Here is a 24,430-nt window from a genome sequence, read left to right as displayed (position 1 = left end):
TAGTAATCTCATTTAATTAGGCAATGTTATTTTAGGGTTTACTATATAAAATAACATGTAATCTGCGTATGCTGCCACCTTATGCTCCACATCTCCTATCTTAATTCCTGCTATATCTGCACACTGTCTTACCCTTGCCAGAACGGGTTCCAGTGATAGTACAAATAACAGTGGAGATAGTGGACATCCCTGTCTAGTACCGTTATGCATTTTAAAAAACTGGGAGAGGGATCCGTTGACCTTGACCACCACTGACGGACCGTTATAAAGCCCTTTTATTCACTTCAACATTTTCAGCCCCAGTCCTAAGACTTCTAATGTATTAAACATAAAACCCCAGTCGACCCTGTCAAAAGCATTCTCGGCATCGATCAACAGGAATTTGTTGGCCGTTTCTCTCTCTTTACTCTTTGCAAGAGGAGCAATGACCTCAGACCATTGTCCTGTCCCTCCCTTCCAGGGATAAATCCTACCTGATCCAGGTGTATCCACTCTGGTATCAGCTCCTTCAGTCTAGTTGCAGAACCTTCGCATATAATTTTGTGTGGATGTTTAGTAAGAATATAGGTCTAGAACTAGCACACTGATTTATCCTTCTCTTCGAGTATGATAGTTGTATGTGCTTGCAATGATTATTCCCTTATTTCCATCCCCTCTTCTATTGCATTCACGTATCCACACATTTTAGGAACCAAAAGATCTCTACATACTTTAAAATAGCCCACAGTGTCCGGACCAGGGTTCTTTCCAGGGGCCGTGTTCTTTAAGGCCAAGCTGATTTCCAGGGTAATAGTTTTCTCTAGGGCCTCTAGTTTTTCTTCTGCTATTCTTGGTATCTCCACTTCCTTTAAGTATTTCTGCCTTTCTCTTCTTTTCATCCTCCATTTTCTTTTGATTTCTGGGGCTCACATCATAAAGCCTACTATAGTAATCTTGGAACCCATCAGCGATATCAGTGGTAGAGTACACCAATTCTTCTTTACCACTTTGAATTTTATCTATAAAATTTTTGGATTGCTTTTAGCCTCTGCATTAGATGTTTTCCAGGTCTATTCCCCCACTGATATCTTTCTTTTGATACCTTATTGATTATCTTCCTCAACATCTGTTCCATAAGATCTTTTAATTCTTCCCTTTTAAGGATTATCTTCTGGTATATATCCATGCCTCTCTTCTTTTTATGTAACTGTTCTAATTTATATAACTCCTCCGCCACCCTCTTTATTTTTTCCATCCCGTTCTTTTTTTTTTTTTTAGCCCCTAGAGCTATCGGTTTTCCCCTGATTTATGCTTTATGTGCCTCCCAGATTATGGCTGCAAGAACCTCCTTGGTCTCATCAAACTAAAAAAAATTCCATCCTTAACCTATTATCTATTTCAGGGTCTTGTATAAGCATCTAATTTAGTCTCCAAGTAATTATTTTATCCTGGTCTACTCCAACCCGCATTCTCATTGCGACAGGAGCATGATCAGAGATAGACATACCTCTATATTGGAACTGACCAGCAACTCCAGTTGTCTATGCTCGATCATTATATTATCCAGTCTTGAGTATGTTCCGTGTACTGGAGAGAAGAAGGTGTAGTCTCTTACTCTAGGATGTTTTATTCTCCATGTGTCAGATAATTGAACTTGGTATAATAACCTCTTCAATAGTTTTAATTTCTTCCCACCCTCACTCTGCGTTCCAGATGACGTATCCAATTGCGGATCCAGACACAAATTAATATCTCCTGCCACAACCAGACTGCCCCTTTTATATTGAGAGATTTTTCCTAACATACCCTCAAAGCATGATACTGGTTTTTATTCAGGCAATAGATATTGACAGGTGTATATTCAATTCCTTGTAATCTTCCCTTCAGAAAGAGAAAGAGAAACCGGCCCTCTGAGCCCTCCATTCTCCCCTTTAGGGTAAAACTAACGTTTTTTGAAAGCCCGATTGCTACTTCTTAAGCCCTTTTAACTGAGGAATCTGCATAATACCATGTTGAATAGCACTTTGAGTATAACTTGACATTTGTATCACAGGTTATATGTGTCCCTTGCAGAAACACTACATCAGTGGAGTGTTGGTGTATTTCCCTAAGAATCTTCTGTATTTTTGTCAGGGAATTTAATCCATTCACATTATAAGTCATTAACTTAATCAAGTGAATTTCTGAAGTTATTTCACTATTTTATCCACTTTCCCAACACAGGGACACAGATCTAGAGAACTTAAGATATGGACATCCCCATCCCCCCACCTCTTCCCCTCCCTCCCCAGGCCCCCCAACCACCACTGCAACACTGCCTCTCCCCCTCCCACTCACTCTACCCCTAAAACCCTCATGGCCTACATACTGCCCTGGAATCTGTCTTGTGTTTCCACTATTGATTAATAACACAGGTCTGTGACTAAAAAGCTGTTTGATTATTTTCATCTAATTTCCATGTATTTTGGTGTGCTGAAAACAAATAAAATATTGAAAAAACTCCTAGATGTCATGATTTGCCACAAAATGCAAAACTGTCTTCAATTTTTTTTAATTTTTGGTATTTTTTTTATATTATGGGTATGTAACCAAATGTAAAGTCCAAATTACTATTAATTAATTCAGATAAGTGCATTTAAGATATAAAATGCCAAAAAAACCTTAAAAGGGGTTGTCCAAGTTATGGAAAACAAAATATAGCACTGTAAATCTGAGGGTCAGCAATATATACATAAGCTAAGCAAGTTTTAGGGAAAAAAATTCTATTTCCTCATTTCCCTAGTTCTCTTCTGGCCCTTTGTTATTTGCAGGAAAACAATCTCTGCCCCTCCCCCCCTGCAAAGGGGGTGAATACAAGTGCTGCTCTGAGTGACATGTCTGACTACTAGGATACTCAGCAGCATGCTGTATGTTTAAGCCTCAGCCCTGAGTCTGTGCTTCTAATGGTAGAAGGGGTTAATCTTTCCTGAAGAATCCAGTGGGAGGGAGACACAGGGCAGATAGCAGCAGCTCCGGTCAGTGCAGGGGGGCGTGGCCAGCACTGTGACATCTCGTGTACAGACACAGAGCTGCTCTCTCCTGCAGTCCACACTTGTGAACGAATCATCATCAGGTTCTTGGTTCTAGGCTGTTCACACTTTTTCATCGCAGTTCGTGTTAGCTCATCATTCTTCAACCGTTATGTTATGGCTCCGCGAAAGTGTATTAATTCGCCAGACAGTTTCTGTTTCATCTGTGGTGAATATACAATGTTGAAGCAACAGCAGAATATTACAGACTTTGTGAAAAAAGTATACTTTGCATACTTTGGACTAAAAATTGGAGATCAAGATAAAGTTTGGGTGCCTCATAAAGTGTGCAAACAGTGAGTGGAGGACCTCCGAAACTGGTTCAAGGGTAAGAAAAAAATCTTTCCATTATGGGATTCCTATGGTATGGCGAGAGCAAAAGAACCATAGTGACAACTGTTACTTTTGTTCAAGCTATGTGAAAGGGTTTAATTCCAAATGGAAGCATTCCATTTCATACCCCAATCTTCACTCAGCAATTCGTCCCATCCCCCATGGCACAGATATACCAGTACCCAAGCCCCCTGCTACCTTGGAAGAGATACCTAGCTCCGATGAAGGTGAAGTCATACCTGAACCAGATGACGAATCAAGTTCTGATTCTGATCTTTGAAGTTCTGATCTTTGAAGATGATACAAGACCAAAATTGTAGAAGATGATGAATGATTTGGTAAGAGACTTGAATCTTCCCAAAGATGCCGCTGAGTTACTCAGATCAAGGCTGAAAAGCAGCAATTTATTGTTGCCAGGAGTGTCATCTTCATGGTTCAGACATCGTGAAAAGGAGTTTGTTCCTTACTTCGCCCAGGAAGACGTTGGTTTATTGCATCGATGTCGAAGGTCTGATGGGTCAATTTAAAATCCAATAAAAATTCAGAGCAATGGCGTCTTTTTATAGATTCTTCAAAAAGAAGTCTCAAAGCAGTTTTAATCCACAACGGTGGTTTTTACGCTTCCATATCTGTAGGTCATTCCGTACAGTTGAAGGAAACCTACGAGAACTTGGAATTGGTTCTTCGTAAACTTAAATATGAAGACCATGGTTGGCAAGTGTGTGGGGACTTAAAGGTCTTGTGCATGCTGCTCGGGCAACAAGCTGGGTATACCAAATACCCTTGTTTTCTGTGTCTATGGGACAGTCAAGACCGACAAAATCACTGGACCAAGAAGAGTTGGCAGCCAAGGGTGCTAACAGTCGGTGAAAAAAATGTCCTCCGAGAAACTTTGGTACCTTCCCATAAAGTTCTTCTACCACCTGTCCACATAAAATTGGGATTGATGAAGCAATTCGCAAAATCACTTCCAAGAGATGGAGAATGCTTCAAATACTTGGTCACCAAGTTTCCAGGCCTGTCGGAGGCAAAATTGAAGGAAGGTGTGTTCGTCGGACCAGACATTAGAAGGCTTATAGTTGATCAAGAGTTTGTCAATACCGTGACAGATCCTCCAAAAGAAGGGTGGATTGCATTTAAAGAAGTCGTACAGAAATTTTTAGGCAATAACAAAGATCCTCACTACAAAAAGATCGTCGGACGAATGCTGAAAGCATTTCAAGCTTTAGGTTGCCTGATGAGTTTGAAAGTGCATTTCCTCCAGTCCCACCTTGACTACTTTCCTGAAAAATGTGGGAGCTGTGAGTGAAGAACAAGGTGAACGATTCCACCAAGACATTAAAGAGATGGAAAGGAGATACCAGGGAAAAGGTAGCATTACAATGATTGCAGACTACTGTTGGATGCTTCAGAGAGACATTCCAGATGCTACCCACAAGTGTAAATGCACCAAGAGGAGCCTCACAGGGAAGAAGAATCGAGTTCAGTGTGTGTGTAGGTGAGCTCATTTCAGTTCAAAAAAGGATTTTCATGACAAAAATTGTAATAAAACTTTAATTTTATAAGTCTATTTCCATTTATTTTGAGGTATTGCCTTATTTAACATAGTTCCCTAAATTGTCAGGAAACGTGATGTCCTATGACAAAATGGAGGTCATTTTCGGATTCAGCACACCAAAAAACATAAAGATTATGTGGAATAACCAAAACAGCTCTTGAAAAAATTTTTTTTGCAGACCTGTGTAATTTGGAGTGAGGCTCGAAACACACAATTTTCTTTACCCTTCCCTCCCAACAATCATCACACCTTGGCAGGGAGGGACCGAAAGCAGAGAAACCAGGATACAACCAGGAGAGAACCAGAAGGCAGCGGAGAGAGAAGGAGAGAAAAAAAAAAAAAAAAAAAAAAAAAGGAGAGAAGAGCCTCTTTCTCCTCTCTATAACAATACCTAGGAACTCTCCTCCCCACCCATCCCCAGGCTCCCCCGCTCACTGACTTTACCCACCAGCCCACTCCCTGCTACACCCTGCCTCTCTACTTCTTCTTCCTATGTACCCGCTACCATTTTCCTGCCAACCACTCATATTAAGTCCCTCTGTCCACACTTCAAGTTTTATTTTTTGTAAGTCTAACTTCTCGCACAAATCACTGTAATCTTCAGAATACCTCAGTCTAGCCAATTTTCCGTCTTTCCAGCCAATCCAGCATGCTGGAAAGCCCCAGTTATATTGGATTTCTTTTTCTCTCATCTGCTCCAGTAACGGTTTCAAAGATCTTCTTCTTGCCAGTGTCTCTGGGGAAATGTCAGCAAAGATGTGCAACTTTGTTTCCTCATATTTAATTTTGGTAGCATCACGCAGACTTTTCCATAGTGTATCTGCGAAATAATGGAATCTAACTATCACGTCTCTGGGGCTATTCACTGATACTCCTAATGGCCCTCTAATCCTGTGTGCTCTCTCAATTTCCAGGCTGTCACTGATCTTCCCATTATTTGAATACACACTCTTTACTTTTTCCTCTTCCTATACTTCTTCTGGCATGCCCAGGATCCTTAGATTCTTTCTTCCATCACAGTTCTCCTGGTCTTCCAATTTAAATGTAAGCTTTCTCTGTTCTCAACGCATCTCCTCCACCTGCGTTTCCAATTTATTGAGTATGTGCTTCCATTCTCTCCTCTGCCTCTTCCACTCGCATTAGCATCGGACCCAAGTCGTTGCATATTACCCCCATCTCAATTTTTCAAGCACATCTCCAGTTTAGCAAACATTTCTGCCTTGTCAATTTTTGTGGGTATTTGTGACAAAGCTCCTTGTTGTTCCGTGATACTCTGTTGCATAACACTTTCCAAATTTATTGATTCGTTAATCAGGTTCCCTTCCTGGGACCCAGCTGATAGTCTAGAATGATCTCCATCGAATTTTCTACCTCCTTCTTGTTGTTTTTCCTGGATTCGATTCTCTGGACTTTTCTCCTGAAGGGACATGTAGTTTTTAATTATAGTAGCTTTCGAATTTAATTGGGGGGTTTTTGAGCCCCCTTCTTTAGCTGATTTGCCCTTCATTCCTGATTCAACTCTCCTGTTTCTTTTATCTCAGGCTTCCTATAATTGTCAGCTATGTAATCCCCCATGTGTCCCCACGCTGGATTTACTGCTGTAATGCAATAGCGTTGTCTCCCGGAGAAAGCCCTTCTTCTATTACCTCTAATGATTTTTACTGCCCCTGTGCTGTTACCTTAGGGGCCAGAGTAAGTTAAGCAGTTCCACCGCCTACCTAAGAGAACCCCCACGGAATAGTCCTCTGTCTCCCCCAAACACTCAGGTGTGTTAATTTTGATTTGTCACAAATGCATCAGATATAACATAAGACAAAGTCCGGCCGTTGCCCATGGCAACTCACCATCACCCTCTGCACAGACCTTTCAGGACCAATCCGTCTCCATTCAGTTCTTGACTCCCATCATGGTCTCCACATTAGACTTTGAAACACACCTGTGGTGGCACTCTGTGCGTTGCCAATGGTCTGGGGGGGTGGGGGTCTCCTAAATTAAATGTCTCCCCTTCAACCTCTGCAGCAATGCTGGCAGCACTCATACGTCTATTTCACAAAGGCAACCTCTGGATATGACGCTGAGCACGTGCAGTCAAGTTCTTTGGTCAACCATGGCGAGGCCTGTTTTGAGTGGAGCCTTTCCTGTTAAACCGCTGTATGGTCTTGGCCACCGTGCTGCAGCTCAGTTTTAGCATCTTAGCAATCTTCTTATAGCCTAGGCCATCTTTATGTAGAGCAACAATTCTTTTTTTCAGATCCTCAGAGAGTTCTTTGCCATGAGGTGCCATGTTGAACTTCCAGTGAAAAGTATGAGAGAATGAGAGAAATAACACCAAATTTAACTCACCTGCTCCCCATTCACACCTGAGACCTTGTAACACTAACGAGTCACATGACACCGGGGAGGGAAAATGGCTAATTGGGCCCAATTTGGACATTTTCACTTAGGGGTGTACTCACTTTTATTGCCAGCGGTTTAGACATTAATGGCTGAGTGTTGAGTTGTTTTGAGAGGACAGCAAATTTCCACTGTTATACAAGCTGTACACTCACTACTGTACATTGTAGCAAAGTGTCATTTCTTCAGTGTTGTCACATGAAAAGATATAATAAAATATTTACAAAAATGTGAGGGGTGTACTCACTTCTGTGAGATACTGTATGTAGGAAATGTCAAACTTGGCCTGGGCAGGAATTGGTTCAATGCACTTTAGGTCCCAGTATACAAATACAAATGGCCATTTAAAAGACAAGGCTGGATAAGTCCAGGCTGCTGTCAGTAGTATATTGAATATAGGAAACAAACAAGGCAAAAGTCTTCACAAGTGTCAAAACGTCTTGTATCCTGAGTTTGGGTGCACTTTTAAAATCTGTACTTTAATGTTTTTATTTCTTTTCTATAGTTAGAAAAGGTACTTACAAAACCTGAGCGTTAAACACTTTCCTCAGTCAATTTTCCCAGTTGATGTCTGTATTGTGTAACATAAATAAATGATGCAGTATAAGGGAAAACATATTTACAGCTTACACATTTGTGCCATGTGATGAACGGATCGATAGGAGATGGAGGGCAAAAGCCACAGTTATATAAACAAAATGATGCTTAGAAGTCATGTTTTCAGACCTCCTGCAGCTTTATGGCTGTCGTGTTGAATCAAGCAAACATGCATGTGACATATTCATACATGGAAGAGGAATATCTAAAATCTTCATACTAAATGCATTGGGGACCTGTGACAGTGCAATCAGCCTGTATATACAGTAAAGCATGCTTGTTATACTCACTGTGGAACCTAAGGGGTTAATCCTCTGCATTGTGTAAAAAGGCCTTTTGATCCTGTTTTCTCTGCCATACTCTTGTTCAAATGTCCACCTGATAAGACAGATTGAACAATCGCTTCTCGGCCTTATGCAGGCCATAGATGGGTCGGTTATCAGCCGAATTTTCGTCTGCAGGTAAAATCGGCCGATATACACGCCGTTAATGGGGCCAGCCCGTCGGCCGTTTTTCTCAGATCTTCTCGTTTATTTTTATCGGTCACGCTGGGAAATCCACAAATAAACGGCCATTTTTCGCAGACATTGGTGGCAGCATCGGCATAGAAGAGGAAGATCAAAAATTTGCTGCTTGTGTGATTTCCCAGAAGTCTGCACTAGGAATTCAAATCCGTTTTGGTGAGATAATCCTCAAGGTTTAAATACATCTAAAAGGGATGCTGACCCTGCAACTTTTTAAATTTTCTCATTAGAACACTGACAGGGGAGTGCAGTGTAGCCCTAACAGCACTTTTTTGGCAGTAGTTGTGTTAAGGCTTGGTTCACACCAATACAGTTCAATTTTGATCAGCTTTTGCATTTCGCTTTGCGTTTTTACCATGTTTTGCAGGGGGTTTTTTTTGTTTTGTTTGTTAAAGTGGAAATGTTTTTGTTGCTGGGCAGAAAAAAAAAAAAAAAACCACAATGTGGCTACATGCCTTTCAGCAGCATCTCCATTGAACTGTATTGTAGCAAAAATGCTGATTTTTGCATTTAAAAAAGTCCACGACCCTTTCCAAAAACGCAGCAGCTCAACAAAAGCATAGATGTGAATGTGTCCCATAGGAAACCATGTTAAATGGATTGTATTGCGTTTCTGCAAAAAGCACTAAAAAACACATTGGTGTGAACCAGGCCTGAGACCTACCTGTGTCTAATTCATGCAAGCATTTGCACCAGTGTTGGTAACATTACTGACACGTACAGCAATTTTAGGTGGATTTTACTACCTTCACTTTAAGAGTCTGTCGCAATGGCAGTAAATTAGGAAACTGGTGGTAATGAACATGAACTCCAAGCTGTCATACAGAGGTGTACCCATACTCAGAGTGGGGCATGCTGATAAGCTGTCATGTGAGACAGCTTCCCGCTCAGTGCTGCATCCCTAACCTCACTTAACTGCTGGCCAGGAGATTACCGGATGAAAGCTAAATGTGAATAGAGATGCAGGTGATTACATTACCCAAAAATGTAGTTAGTAATTAGTCACATTCAAATTAATTGTTACACTTGCTTTGTTCTAACTTGCTGACCATGATGAAATAGCAGATGTGGTAAGAAAAGCACCAGTTGCACAGCTCCCAATGTACACAGGAAAAGGACTTTTGGCACACCGACTTATGAAGGTTGGTGCTCCATGTGACTGTACATGCAGCCTTGTGCTGTCAACTGTTGTCGTGTTACAAAACCAGTCTCAAAACTTTTTGATACCACCTCATATGCAAAGACCTCAACTCACATTTATACACATCCTCATGCTGCAGCATTGGTGTGATGCTGCAGCTGTCCCCCATCAAATCTAAGCCCATGAACTGTGCAATCACATGACCGCTGATTGCTCAGTTCTTGGTCAGCTCTGAACAAAGCGGTGATGGTCAGTCATTGCTCTCTGCTTTGCCCCTCCAGCGCTCACTGGAGCACCAGGCAGGAGAGGGGTTGGGAGAGCTGGCAGACAGGCTAAGCCAGTTCCTGATCAGGCATCTGGATCCTGACATTATTGTTGGGATCCTCCCAGAGCCTGGAGTGGCTCTGTGATGTCAGCCCACTGTTGGCTGATTCTGGGTCACAGGAAAGCACAAGTAAGTGCACTCCTGTGACCCACAAGAGAAGTATGGCAAAAAAAAAAGCTTTGGCCATAGCTCTTTTAAATTACATAAAAAGTATGAAAAAATAATTAACAATTAATTTGAATGTGACTAATTACTAACTACATTTTTGGGTAATGTAATCACCTGCATCTCTATTCACATTTAGTTTTCATCTGGTGATCTCCTGGCCAGCAATTAAGTGAGGTCAGGGATGCAGCACTGAGCTGGAAGCTGTCTCACATGACAGCTTCTCAGCAAAGACATGCCCCACTCTGAGTATGGGTACACCTCTGTATGACAGCTTGGAGTTCATATTCATTACCACCAGCTTCCTAATTTACTGCCATTGCGACAGACTCTTAAACTGGAGGTAGTAAAAACCACCTGAAATTGCTGTACGTGTCAGTGACGTTACCAACACTGGTGCAAATGCTTGCATGAATTAGACACAGGTAGGTGTCAGGCCTGGTTCACACCAATGTGTTTCTAGTGCTTTTAGCAGAAACGCAATACAATCCATTTAACATGGTTTCCTGTGGGACACATTCACATCTATGCTTTTTTTGAGCAGCTGCAGTTTTGGAAAGGGTCAGGGACTTTTTTAAACGCAAAAAGCAGCATTTTTGCTACAATACAGTTCAAGGGAGACAATGCAGAAATGCATGTAGTGAGTTTTTGACATGTTTTACATTTTTACTCTGCCCAGTAACAAAAACATATCCCATTTAACAAAAAACAAAACCAAAACGAAAAAAAAAAAGCAAAAACGTGGTAAAAACACAAAGCGAAATGCAAAAACTGATCAAAAGCAAACTCTATTGGTATGAAGCAAGCCTTGACACAACTACCGCCAAAAACATGCTGTTAGGGCTATTATTATAAAGGCTTTATATAGCGCCGACAGTTTGCTCAGCGCTTTACATTATGGTGGGAGACAATACATGAGACAGTACAGTAACAATACGATTCAATACAAGAGGGATAGGAGGGCCCTGCTCCTTGGAGCTTACAATCTAGGAGGGAGAGGATAGTGGTACAAGAGGTAATAGCTGTGGGGGATGGAGTGGTTGGAAGGATAGAGGATTCCAGTGTTAGCTGAGGGCGGGGTAGGCTTCCCTGAAGAGATAGGTTTTCAGTGATCGCCTAAAAGTGAGCAGAGTAGGCGATAGTCTGATGGATTGTGGTAGGGAGTTCCAGAGGATGAGGGAAGCCCTGGAGAAGTCCTGGAGACGAGTATGGGAGGAAGAGACAAGGGAGCTAGAGAGTAGGAGGTCATGCGAGGAGCGGAGAGTACAGTTTGGGTGATATTTGGAGACAAGATTGGTGATGTAATTTGTGGCGGAGTTATAAATGACTTTATACGTCAGTGTTAGCGGTTTGAATTTTATCTGTTGGGCAATGGGAAGCCAGTGGAGGGATTGGCAGAGAGGGATGGCTGATACAGAACGGTTAGTAAGGTCGATGAGTCTGGCAGCAGCATTCGTGATAGACTGAAGTGGGGATAGCCTGCGATGAGGTAGGCCAATGAGGAGGGAGTTACAGTGAACTCCCCTGTCAGTGTTCTGAGAAAATGTGAAAAGTTGAAGGTTCAGCATCCCTTTAGATATATTTAAACCTTGGGATTATCTCACCAAAACGGATTTGAATTCCTAGTGCAGACTTCTGGGAAATCACACAAGCAGCAAATTAAATTGTTGGGGTGTCCAGTATAGCAATGGTGTACAGAAGGCCTTCTGGTTGCTATATGGCATTGAATTTTACAGAACATCACAATGACTGCAGATTGAAAAGGAAAGGTCATTTTTAATGACATAAATTACTACTTGTATAGCAATTATAAATGCTTATAGAATATTTTTTTTAGACTCGCTATTTTTTTTTTACAAAAGTGGAGTTACCCTTCATTTTTTTTTGGATGTGCATATACGTATTTCTATACAAAAAAAAAAAAAAAATAGAGAGTTACATAATTATATGGTCGTTATTTCTTTTGGGTAAAATATAACATCAGGTCTAGAACCACAACAGATTCTGGTCGCCAGACTAATAAATAGGACCACGAGAGCGAACCTAGAGGAAATGGAGGTTTACTGATGGAGCATTTGTCAGCCGTACACTGTGATTATCTTGTCTATATTGTACTTGTAGCTAGCAAGTGGAGAAAGCAACTTACACAACCTTCAATTACGCTTAACAAAACAAGGCTGAGTAATGACGGCAGCCGCACAGTGTTTTGCTGGTTCCTATGGAGCGTCATTTGTTGCAGTTCAGAAATAAAGAAGGCCAAGAAAAATCTCAAAACTGAACAAAGCTCTGCAAGTTTTCCACAGCCCTGAAAAGTCAATAATTACAGCCAGCACAATGGTATGTTTAAAGCGTCCGCTACTCTGTTACTAACGCAGGTCTGCCTCCAACAGCAATTATAATCACTCACACCCCGTTAAACAACACTCGTCTCCAAGATGCTAAAACGAAAAGGACTTGCCAAACCAGTACAGGCAGCAGGGGTCTAAGGATTCCTTTCTAGAATACCCGGTATAGCCGCTTACACAAATACTTACACATGCATCACATTCAGTTTATCAATAAGTAAAGACGTAGTACAAATATTGACAAGCTTCTTTACTAGTGTACATGTCATTCTTTGAGGCAGGTGAAAGAACGGGATTAGACAACGCCAATAAACAAAACCAAGTGATACTCTACAAGTCGCCAACAAAATGTACAGGCATTGGTATCATTACAAAAAAATCTTATATAGACGATTTGGTTTCAAAACGTTTCACTATGAGGGCTGTATTGTAAATTTTACAAATATTTGCAGGCAAAAAAAAAAATCAGATTTATAACAGAATATTTTTTGCAATCAGTATGACCTTTAGTAAAGACCTTTAGTGCAAAAGCAAAAAACTGTTCCCCTAATCAGAGTCCCCCTTACATCAGGGCCCCATAAGATCCCCATCACAGTCCCCTCTTACGTCATGGTCCACATCGGGGCCCCCTCTCCTTACATCATGGTCCCCATCAAAGTCTCTATACATCATGCTCTCCACTGGATTCCCCCATACATCAGAGTTCCCACTTACATCATGGTCCTCATAAGTGTCCCTCTTACATCATGATCCTCATCGGAGTTCCTCTTACGTCATGGTCCTCATAAGAGTTCCTCTTACGTCATGGTCCTCATAAGAGTTCCTCTTACGTCATGGTCCTCATAAGAGTTCCTCTTACGTCATGGTCCTCATAAGAGTTCCTCTTACGTCATGGTCCTCATAAGAGTTCCTCTTACGTCATGGTCCTCATAAGAGTTCCTCTTACAGTTGTGTCCAAAATTATTCAACCCCCAATGCTGTAAAGGGGTTTAGGGACTATAGTGTACATTTGGAATTGTATTCAGAATCAAATCCTACAAGGACGTTGTAACTACCCAAATGCAACTAAAATGACATCAATTGTTTATGTAATACAGTAGTAAATGGTTCTTATGTGGTTTCTTCATTGCCACAATTATTCAACCCCTTAAAGACTACCACTCTGAAGAACAGAGGTTCATACAGGTGCTTTCCATCAGGTATTGAAAACACCTGTGGATGTCACCGAGCAGCAATCAAGCATAATAAGCACCAATTAGGCAGCTTTAAAATGACTGTGATACTCAGCTCCTTCTAGACATTTACTGGTGTGGTTACAAACATGGTGAAGGCAAGAGAATGGTCCAGGAAGACAAGAGAAGAGGTGATTTCTCTTCACAGGAAGGGCAATGGCTATAAGAAGATTGCAAAGATGTTAAACATACCAAGAGACACCTTAGGAAGCATCATTCGCAAATTCAAGGCAAAGGGCACTGTTGAAACGCTACCTGGTCGTGGCAGAAAGAAGATGCTGACTTCGACTGCTGTGCGCTACCTGAAGCGTAGAGTGGAGAGAAGTCCCCGTGTGACTGCTGAGGAACTGAGAAAAGATTTGTCAGATGTGGGTACAGAAGTTTCAGCCCAGACAATAAGACGCACACTGCGTAATGAAGGCCTCCGTGCCAGAACTCCCAGGCGTACCCCCTTGCTGTCTCCAAAGAATAAGAAGAGTCGACTGCAGTATGCCAAAAGCCATGTGGACAAACCACAAAAGTTGTGGGATAGTGTTCTGTGGACTGATGAAACAAAATTAGAACTGTTTGGGCCCATGGATCAACGCTATGTTTGGAGGAGGAAGAACAAGGCCTATGATGAAAAGAACACCTTGCCTACTGTGAAGCATGGTGGAGGGTCAATCATGCTTTGGGGCTGTTTTGCTTCTGCAGGTACAGGGAAGCTTCAGCGTGTGCAAGGTACCATGAATTCTCTTCAGTACCAGGAGATATTGGATGGAAACGTGATGCAGTCCGTCACACACCTGAGGCTTGGGAGACGTTGGACCTTTCAACAGGACAATGATCCCAAGCATACCTCCAAGTCCACTAGAGCATGGTTGCAGAGGAAAGGCTGGAACATTTTGGAGTGGCCATCGCAGTCACCAGACTTAAATCCGATTGAGAACCTCTGGTGGGACTTAAAGAAAGCAGTTGCAGTGCGCAAGCCTAAGAATGTGACTGAACTGGAGGCCTTTGCCCATGAAGAATGGGCGAAGATACCCGTAGATCGCTGCAAGACACTTGTGTCAAGCTATGCTTCACGTTTAAAAGCTGTTATAACTGTAAAAGGATGCTGTACTAAGTACTAAGATTGAATGTCACTTGGGGGTTGAATAAAACTGATAATGCTGTGAGCACAGAAAAGACATTTGTGGTTATTTCATTATAACTGTTATGTTATATTTGTCTGACCTACAAGTGCCTCTTTAATGTAAATGTAAGCAAGATGACTGAATGATCAAAAGCAATGTCAAACTGGCCAAAACACTCAATTTCAGTGGGGGTTGAATAATTTTGGACACAACTGTACGTCATGGTCCTCATAAGAGTTCCTCTTACGTCATGGTCCTCATAAGAGTTCCTCTTACGTCATGGTCCTCATAAGAGTTCCTCTTACGTCATGGTCCTCATAAGAGTTCCTCTTACGCCATGGTCCTCATAAGAGTTCCTCTTACGCCATGGTCCTCATAAGAGTTCCTCTTACGCCATGGTCCTCATAAGAGTTCCTCTTACGTCATGGTCCTCATAAGAGTTCCTCTTACGTCATGGTCCTCATAAGAGTTCCTCTTACGTCATGGTCCTCATAAGAGTTCCTCTTACGTCATGGTCCTCATAAGAGTTCCTCTTACATCATGGTCCTCATAAGAGTTCCTCTTACATCATGGTCCTCATAAGAGTTCCTCTTACATCATGGTCCTCATAAGTGTCCCTCTTACATCATGATCCTCATCGGAGTTCCCCTTACACCATGGTCCTCATAAGAGTTCCTCTTACATCATGATCCTCATCGGAGTTCCCCTTACACCATGGTCCTCATAAGAGTTACTCTTACATCAAGGTCCTCATAAGAGTTCCTCTTACATCATGGTCCTCATAAGTGTCCCTCTTACATCATGATCCTCATCGGAGTTCCCCTTACACCATGGTCCTCATAAGAGTCCCTCTTACATCATGGTCCTCATAAGAGTTCCTCTTACATCATGGTCCTCATAAGTGTCCCTCTTACATCATGGTCCTCATAAGTGTCCCTCTTACATCATGGTCCTCATAAGTGTCCCTCTTACATCATGGTCCTCATAAGTGTCCCTCTTACATCATGGTCCTCATAAGTGTCCCTCTTACATCATGATCCTCATCGGAGTTCCCCTTACACCATGGTCCTCATAAGAGTCCCTCTTACATCATGGTCCTCATAAGTGTCCCTCTTACATCATGGTCCTCATAAGTGTCCCTCTTACATCATGGTCCTCATAAGTGTCCCTCTTACATCATGATCCTCATCGGAGTTCCCCTTACACCATGGTCCTCATAAGAGTTCCTCTTACATCATGGTCCTCATAAGAGTTCCTCTTACATCATGGTCTTCATAAGAGTTCCTCTTACATCATGGTCCTCATAAGAGTTCCTCTTACATCATGGCCTTCATAAGAGCTCCTCTTACATCATGGTCCTCATAAGAGCTCCTCTTTCATCATGGTCCTCATAAGAGTTCCTCTTACATCATGGTCCTCATAAGTGTCCCTCTTACATCATGGTCCTCATAAGAGTCCCTCTTACATCAGGGTCCTCATCAGAGTCCCCTCTTACACCAGTGTCCCTATCAGAGTCCCCTCTTACACCAGTGTCCCTATCACAGTCCCCTTTTGCATTAGTGTCCCCATCAATCCTGCGTTGAAAACTGTAGGAGGAAAAAAGGTGAGACCAACAAATCTGAATTCTGCATCTGTGCATTGACGTTGGGGATCCACCGCTGACCCTACCTGTAGGCCAGAAAATCTCATAGCGAGCCAGATGTGGCCTGTAGGCCTTGGTTTGCGGATCCCTGTTCTAGAGGTTCTATAAAGGTTAGATGATCACTGCTTTGTCATTGTTGTCAGAATTTAATGATGATTATGTTTAAAGGTGAATACTGTGTGAACACACAGCTGTAGCCTAACCATAACATAGGTAATACAGACAATGCTTGGGCAGCAACATCACAATGCCTGTATACAGCTCACAAGTATCAGCACATTACACTGACTAGGCACAATCAGGGTTCATGCACATTTGTAGGCATTTTATATGCCTAGTACAAATTTTCTATCACTTTTCTGTGTCTGGGAGCCATAGGTGTTGTATTCAGCATGCCCTACTAGTGAATGGCTGTACTTGGCCACACACACTTGTAAATTTCTATACCTCTTTGCATCAGCGTTTAATTGTGCATGCGCTTACAGTGAACTTCCCAAGCGTGAAACTTCTGCCTTCGGAAAATATATTGTATGCACATGTGCGGATAAACGCAGATACAAATAAAAATCTGCATTTACAAGAGTATGGCCAAGTATAGCCATTCACTTTTATGGCAGACTGAATGTGGCACCTGAGGTCCTGGGGCATAAGAAAGCAACAGAAAATGTATTCATGGCATATAAATGCCTTAAAATGTCCATGAACTCTGGTAGGAATCGGAATTGTCTCCATTTACTGCCAGTGGTAATGAGGTTCGTAAAAGAAATCTGTGCTTTGCTCATGCATAGTATGCCCACTACAACAGGTCCATGTTCACCTGGTGCAAATTGTCCAAAGTACAGATAGGAGCGAGTCTCTGAAGTGTAAATACAGAGAAATAAAGGATGGGGGATATAACCAGAGCATAGACATACCTTCACCGTGTTGTACTTTTCCAATCTTCCAAAGTCTGCAATATGAAACCTGTAACAAGAAAAATACTATGAGGTATATAAAACCGGAGGCACATATAAGGACAATGTAAACATGTGACATACACAATATTGTTACCTGGCTATTCCCGGTAGGCCACACCTAATCAATTCCTTAAAATGCTTTAACAGAGACCACATGGTCAATGCCTCAACCCATGTAGAAGAATGTAAAATAAAAATGAGCTCTTGAGTGGTCACACTTCCTCAGCACATCATTCCCTAGTAAAACTGAACTAAAAAAATTATTACTTCCATGACAAAAGTTAAAACCTCACCTAAATTGTCTGTGTGCACTGGAAACACAAATTAACTGGTCTTACATTTGTTTTTTGTTTTTCTTTGGACATAAAAACTGAAGCTCCAGTTATTGAAGAATGAATGCTTATACCTATGAAGCAAGGAGAGTACATAGATAGTTACTGACTAATCTCAGGAAAAAATAACAGGGAATGGCTGAATTAATAAGATAGTCAGGTGACCATCATCTGAAATACACTATATTGCCAAAAGTATTGGGACACCTGCCTTTACATGTACATGAACTTTAATGACCTCCCAGTCTTAGTCTGTAGGGTTCAATATTGAGTTGGCCCACCCATTGCAGTTATAACAGCTTCAACTCTTCTGGGAAGGCCGTCCACAAGGTTTAGGAGGGTGTCTATGGGAAGGTTTGACCATTCTTCCAGAAGTGCATTTGTGAGGTCAGGGACTGATGTCAGACGAGAAGGCCTGGCTCACAGTCTCCTCTCTAATTCATCTCAAGGGTGTTCTATCGGGTTGAGGTCAGGACTCTGTACAGGCCAGTAAAGTTTCTCCACCCCAAACTCGCTCATCCATGTCTTTATTAACCTTGCTTTGTGCACTGGTGTGCATTCATGTTGGAAAAGGAAGGGGCCATCCCAAAAAGTTGAGAGCATGAAATTGTCCAAAATGTCTTGGTATGCTGATGCCTTAAGATTTCTCCTCACTGGAACTAAGGGGCCAAGCCCAACCCCTGAAAAACAACCCCACACCATAACCCCCCCCCCTCCATCAAATTACACTTGGCACAATGCAGTCAAGCAAGTACCGTCCTCCTGGCAACCACCAAACCCAGACACGTCCATCGAACTGCCAGACAGAGAAGTGTGATTCGTCACTCCAGAGAACGTCTCCACTGCTAGAGTCCAGTGGCAGCGTGCTTTACACCTCTGCATCCGACACTTTGCATTGCACTTGGTGATATAAGCCTTGGGTGCAGTTGCTCGGCCATGGAAACCCATTCCATGAAGCTCTCTACGCACTGTTGTTGTACTCACCTGAAGGCCACACAAAGTTTGGAGGTCTTTAACTAATGACTCTGCAGACAGTTGACGACTTCTGCGCACTGTGTGCTTCAGCATGCGCCTAACCTGATCTGTCATTGTACGTGGCCTACCACTTTGTGGCTGAGTTGCTGTTGTTCCCATTTGCTTCCACTTTCTTATAATACCACTAACAGTTGACCGTGGAATAATTAGTAGCAAGGAAATTTCACAGATTGACTTATTGCACAGGTGGCGACCTATTATGGTGCCATGCTTGAATTCACTGAGCTCCTGAGAGCGACTCATTCTTTCACAGATGTTTGTAAAAGCAGTCTGCCTAGGTGCTTGATTTTGGAGGGCTGTCCCAATACTTTTGGCAATATAGTGTATATGACTGCCTCTTTTCTGCAATCTCGTCATGGTGTATGGCCAACTTTGTTGTGTATTTACATAATGTAGTAGTAGAGGTGGACATTGGTGATGTGGTCTCAGAATGTAGTGGCAGAGGTGGACATTGGTGACATAGTCTCAGAACGTATTGGTAGAGGTGGACATTGGTGACATGGTGTCAGAATGTAGTAGTAGAGGTGGACATTGGTGACATGGTCTTAGGATGTAGTGGTAGAGGTGAACATTGGTGACATAGTCTCAGAATGTAGTGGTAGAGGTGGATATTGGTGACATGGTGTCAGAATGTAGTGGTAGAGGTGGACATTGGTGACATGGTGTCAAAATGTAGTAGTAGAGGTGGACTTTGGTAACATGGTCTTAGGATGTAGTGGTAGAGGTGAACATTGGTGACATAGTCTCAGAATGTAGTGGTAGAGGTGGATATTGGTGACATAGTCTCAGAATGTAGTGGTAGAGGTGGACATTGGTGACATGGTGTCAGAATGTAGTAGTAGAGGTGGACTTTGGTAACATGGTCTTAGGATGTAGTGGTAGAGGTGGACATTGGTTACATGGTCTCAGCCTTGAACATGGATCCTAGCCATCAGCAAATACCACATGACCACTCAATAAATACAGCATGGACCAGGAACAATTAGAGATGGATCTAAAACAATTAGAGAAGGTAACTCTCAGCGGGGACCTAGACAGCAACAGAAACCTGTTAGTGGTTCTAGCACTTTTACAATCTATCAAAAAGTAAGAAAAAAATGTTTTGGTTTAGCGATACTTCAAACTGAAACAGCACATAGTAGGCACATTCGTCCTCCCAGCCTAACACTGGCCATACACTAAGGTTTTTTCTTTTTTTTTTAAAGAGTCCTCCATCCACAGAAATAGGATAGATGGAGGAATCCTCCCTGGTGGGACATTGCATTTTGAAAGTGGCACCCACTGATTGGCTGCAGCTGTTGATCAAGGAAAATTTTCCAACATTACAAATCAACAGAGTTGGTCAAATGAGCGAGCAGAGATGGCCATCCAGATCCTCCTATTTTTCAGTCGAAGCTTGTTGAGCCGGGTGGTGTCAACAAGGCCACCTACAGCCAATTCTACAGAAATCACACGAAATTCAAGTCAAGTATGGCCAGCTTTACTGTTCTTTGACTGGACATGCTGCAAGCAAGATGGAGAACCCAAATGAAAGGAGATTCAATTCTATTGTCAGTCACATCTGGTAAACGGTACAGATTTGGTTATAAATACGTATGGTTAAAGGAGAAGTACAGCCATAGCTTATTTGGCTGTAGTTCTCCTGTGGATCCCAGGAGTGCAATTCGATCTGCAATCCTGCGACCCATTGTCAGCTGACAGCAGGCTGAAGTCTGCTGTCAGCTGACGTCACTCAGATGGTCCAGGCTGCAAAAAGATCCTGACTTCAAATTCGGGATCCACCCGAGTCTGCAGTGGCACCTGACTCAGCCTCTCAGCGATCTGCTGAAAGCCTGAATCAGCCCACAGCCTCCACAGCCCAGCGCTCCAGTGGGCACTGGGGAGGCAGAGCAGACAGCGATGACTGACAGCGGAGAGGAGAACTCTGCGATTAGAGGTCATGTGATCGCCGAGTTCTCACCTTTACAGCCGGCGGGGGACAGATGCAGCATCGGTCCACCTAGGAAAGTATAAAAGGGGGGGTGGGGGTAAGCCCTACTTCTCTTTTAAGTGCGTATTCTTTTACAGAAAGGGTCATAAATATGTATTTGATGAAACAGCACTAAGGTTTCTGTTTTCTTATGTTCTCCGACACAAACATCACTTGGTAGCGTTCTTCTTCTTGTACTGCAAACCGCTTCTCTTCGGTCGCTCAGCAAATCTCGGCCGGAAAATTGGACTTTAATTAATACAATCTCAAGCATCTCCCCTGTCTATTTCCTAATTTAATGTTGTGGCTGATACCTGAGCAGTCAGGGTCAGAAAGCTGGATTGCAATTACTGCAGATAAAAATCTCAGAATACATTAGAAACCTGGTATTGGTATAAAACTTTTATGCAGTAAGCCCTTTATACAATAGTAATTCCCAAAGCAAAAGCCATTTCTCTCACACTAGAAAACTAATTTCACAAGCAATTACTTACTCCAACTAAATATGAAATCTAAAATACAGACTATGAATTTTATCATTCAGCAGAATAATATATCTATCATTGTTACGGACATGAAGTCTCATTCATGGTTTCATTATGGCCCATGCTGTGAGGTCAACAGATGCTTTTGAATAGGGACAATAAAGCAGTATTAAATCCAAAAGCAAAACATTTATTATACGAATTCTTAGAAGAAAGAAAGCCTAAAAAATAAAACTAATGCAGCCATCCCATCTATTTTCACCTGGTGATCTGGCCAGTAAGTCTGTATTTCAGCAGAACAAGCTCTCCCGCAAATGTATCAGTTAAGAGTGCTGACACTAGGTTTATTCAATTCAAATTCATACATCATCTTCACTATACCCCGGCCCAGCTGGCCCGTATGGGCTTTGGATCGGTGTCCTCGTTGTGGCCTTGAAGGTGCTGATCTGTTGCACATGTTTTGGGCCTGCTCGGGCCTTGCTTCATATTTGCAGGACCTCTTTCCTTTTTTTTGATGAAACTTTGCATTTGCCAGTGCCACGTACCCCAGAAGTTGGCCATTTTGAATGATTTTGTTCCTCACACTCATTCTAGAATATTGATACGTTTGCTTTTGTTTTAAGCTAGAAAACTTGTTTTGTTGAATTGGAAGGGTGATACTCCGCCCTCTATACACCGATGTTATCAGATGGTTATTCTGGTGCTGCCCCAATAAAAGCTGATCTATAAAGGACGGGCCTGCCCCAAAAAATGTACGAAAATCTGGCAGCCTTGGCTGGATATAGCGGACTCTTTTTGGGGAGATGCTCTCTTGCCACAACCATTGTCATAGGGTTCTGTGATTTGAGTGGTTGGATTTTACATGCTAATGATTTCCTCTGATCTGTAAGGGAGTTGATGGTGTGGTTGTTTGTGTCTGTTGTATGTGTTTGGCTGTGTATTTGTATGTTTCTGACTGCTTACCTGTTATGTTACTATTTTTGTTTTGTGATCCTTTCTGGTCATGTGAATGGGGCTTCTGGCCTGCAATAATTTGTTGTTTGTTTTTTGATCCCCTTTTATGTGCCCTTACTTTTTTATTTTAGTTTCTATTATTATTTATCTTTTTCTTGTTCTGTTATTGTTTGTGTTTTATAAATGCAAAATAAACACCTTTTTAAAAAGAGTGTTGACACAAGCCATGTAAAACCTTTATCCCGTAAGGAGAAAACTGTTTGCTGTACCTGCCTATAAACCATTATCTAGAGTTCAGCTTCAGATTGTTAATGTATCTAAATCTGCCAGTAAAGCAGTACAGCTGCCATTGCAGGATGTGTGTTACTTGTAAGATCACCAGGTGAAAACGAAGGGGAAAAGCATAACAAAAGAAAACTAAAGAAGCCACCACATCTAATGATATGTAAGCTGCAATATTACATTTTTTTTATACCACTTTAAGGTCAGCAGTGCCCATTGTTTTAGGTCCACTTTAATATGTTTGTATAACGAACACATTTTTTTGAGGAGTTTTCGGAGTAGAAAAGGGTAATGCCCCTGTCTTTTTGTTTTTGTGCTGTCAATGCCTCACCAGGGAGATTTCCCTTCATTCCCTGTTCTAGAAATTCAAAAAAAAAAGGTCAAAGGAAATCTCTCAAAAGTTAGAAAAATTCCCCTCATATAGAGTTTCCACCTGAACAGGCGGCTCCATTGCAAGATTTTTCTTTTCTAGCTTTGGTAATAATTGTTACATTTTGGAGTTCTGTCCCAGCATCAATGGTCACCAGAACAAATGGAGAGGATAAATCTCCCAGAGGGGAAGCAGACAGCAATAAAAACATGACAGGGGTTCTGACTCTGCACAATGCCTCCAAAACTACAAAAACAACGTGGGCTGTAAATAATTTTGAACCTCCACCTAACGGCATAATGCACATATGTGATGGCAGGTAGAGTAGACCTTATAGTGGGTGTAAAGCAGGGGTCTCCAAACTTTTGAAATAAAGGGCCAGTTTACTGCCCTTCAAACTTCAGGGGGGCCGGATTGTGGCCATTGGGAGTAGAAAATGCCCTGGCATCAGCGGGAGTAAATATTACCCTAGGCTTGGTGGTCAGTGGGAGAAAAAGTGTCCCATCGTTGGTGCCAGTGGGGTAATTAGTTCCCCATTTCTGGTATCAGTGGGAGGAAAAGAGCCCTGTGGCTGGTGTTAGCAGAAGGAGCGGAGCCCCGTCGCTGGGGTCAGTGGGCGGAACGGCGCCCTATCGTGCGGGTCAATGGGCGGAACGGCGCCCCCCATCGTTCAGGTCAGTAGAAGCAATAGCGCCCCATTGTTCAGGTCAGTGGGAAGAATAGTGCTTCAAATCAGTGGTGACAAAAGCAAGCAAAGGGACACATCTGGCCAGTGGGCTGCAGTTTGGAGACCCCTGGTGTAAAGGCTCAAGGCATTCTATGCATGAAATAAAAAAAAAATTCTAAAATTGGTGCAGCGCTGAAAACATTTGTACTCAAAGTATTATTAATATGAAGACATTAGATACAAGTGATAACACAGCACGCCCCCGGGGGTGCACACCCGATGATCTTTGTGATCGCTGTGTCCTATGGACATAGCTGATCACGTGATGTGGTAAAAGGCCAATCACAGCAACCTTTTACCACCTGATCAGCTGTGTCCAATGACTGGTGTCCGCCTGGTAAATGCAGTTGCTGGTTATTGGCTGCACATTCCTCAATACTGCCGATACCCGGCAATTGTCAGAGGATGAATTGGAACTGATTATCAGGGGACTGATTATCAGTGCCCAGAAGTGCCACCCACCAGTGCCGTACATCTGTGCCCAGCAGTGTCGCCCACAAATTCCCAGCAGTGCCACTCACCTGTGCCCAGCAGTGCCACTCACCTGTGCCCAGCAGTGCCACCCATCAGTGCTGCCCACAAGTGCCCACCAGTGCCACCCGTCAGTGCCGTCAGTCATTGCCACCCGTCAGTGCTGCCCTATCAGTGCTGCCTATCAGTGCAGCCTCATCAACGCACATCAGTAAAGGAACAAAATTACCTGTTTACAAAATTTTATAGTAGAAACAAAGAAAAACGTTTTTTAAATTTTTTGCTATTTTTTTGTTTATAGTGCAAAAAATAAAAACCCCAGTGGTGATTACATACCACCAAAAGAAGGTTCTATTTGTGTGAAAAAAATAAAAATTTTATATAGGTAAAGTGTTGCATGACCACACATTTCTCATTCAAAGTGCAACAGC

The 24,430-nt window shown here is 42.4% G+C and overlaps 1 protein-coding gene across 2 annotated transcripts in view; it reads right to left on the bottom strand.

Annotated features, from left to right (window-relative positions):
* Positions 1-24,430, bottom strand: part of EVC2 (EvC ciliary complex subunit 2) — a 212,080-nt gene that overhangs the window by 185,153 nt on the left and 2,497 nt on the right. For both annotated transcript variants that reach the window (XM_089677395.1, XM_089677396.1), the window contains exon 2: positions 17,333-17,381. In XM_089677395.1, the coding sequence (XP_089533521.1) occupies positions 17,333-17,381 (49 nt within the window). The remainder of the gene's footprint in view (positions 1-17,332; positions 17,382-24,430) is intronic.

The sequence above is a fragment of the Staurois parvus genome, unplaced genomic scaffold (assembly GCF_062004578.1).
Source record: "Staurois parvus isolate SC_StPar_1 unplaced genomic scaffold, SC_StPar_1.0 ptg000186l, whole genome shotgun sequence".
Taxonomy (NCBI): domain Eukaryota; kingdom Metazoa; phylum Chordata; class Amphibia; order Anura; family Ranidae; genus Staurois; species Staurois parvus.
Note: the sequence above shows the minus strand (reverse complement) of the source record. Positions and strands in the feature narration are given on the sequence as shown.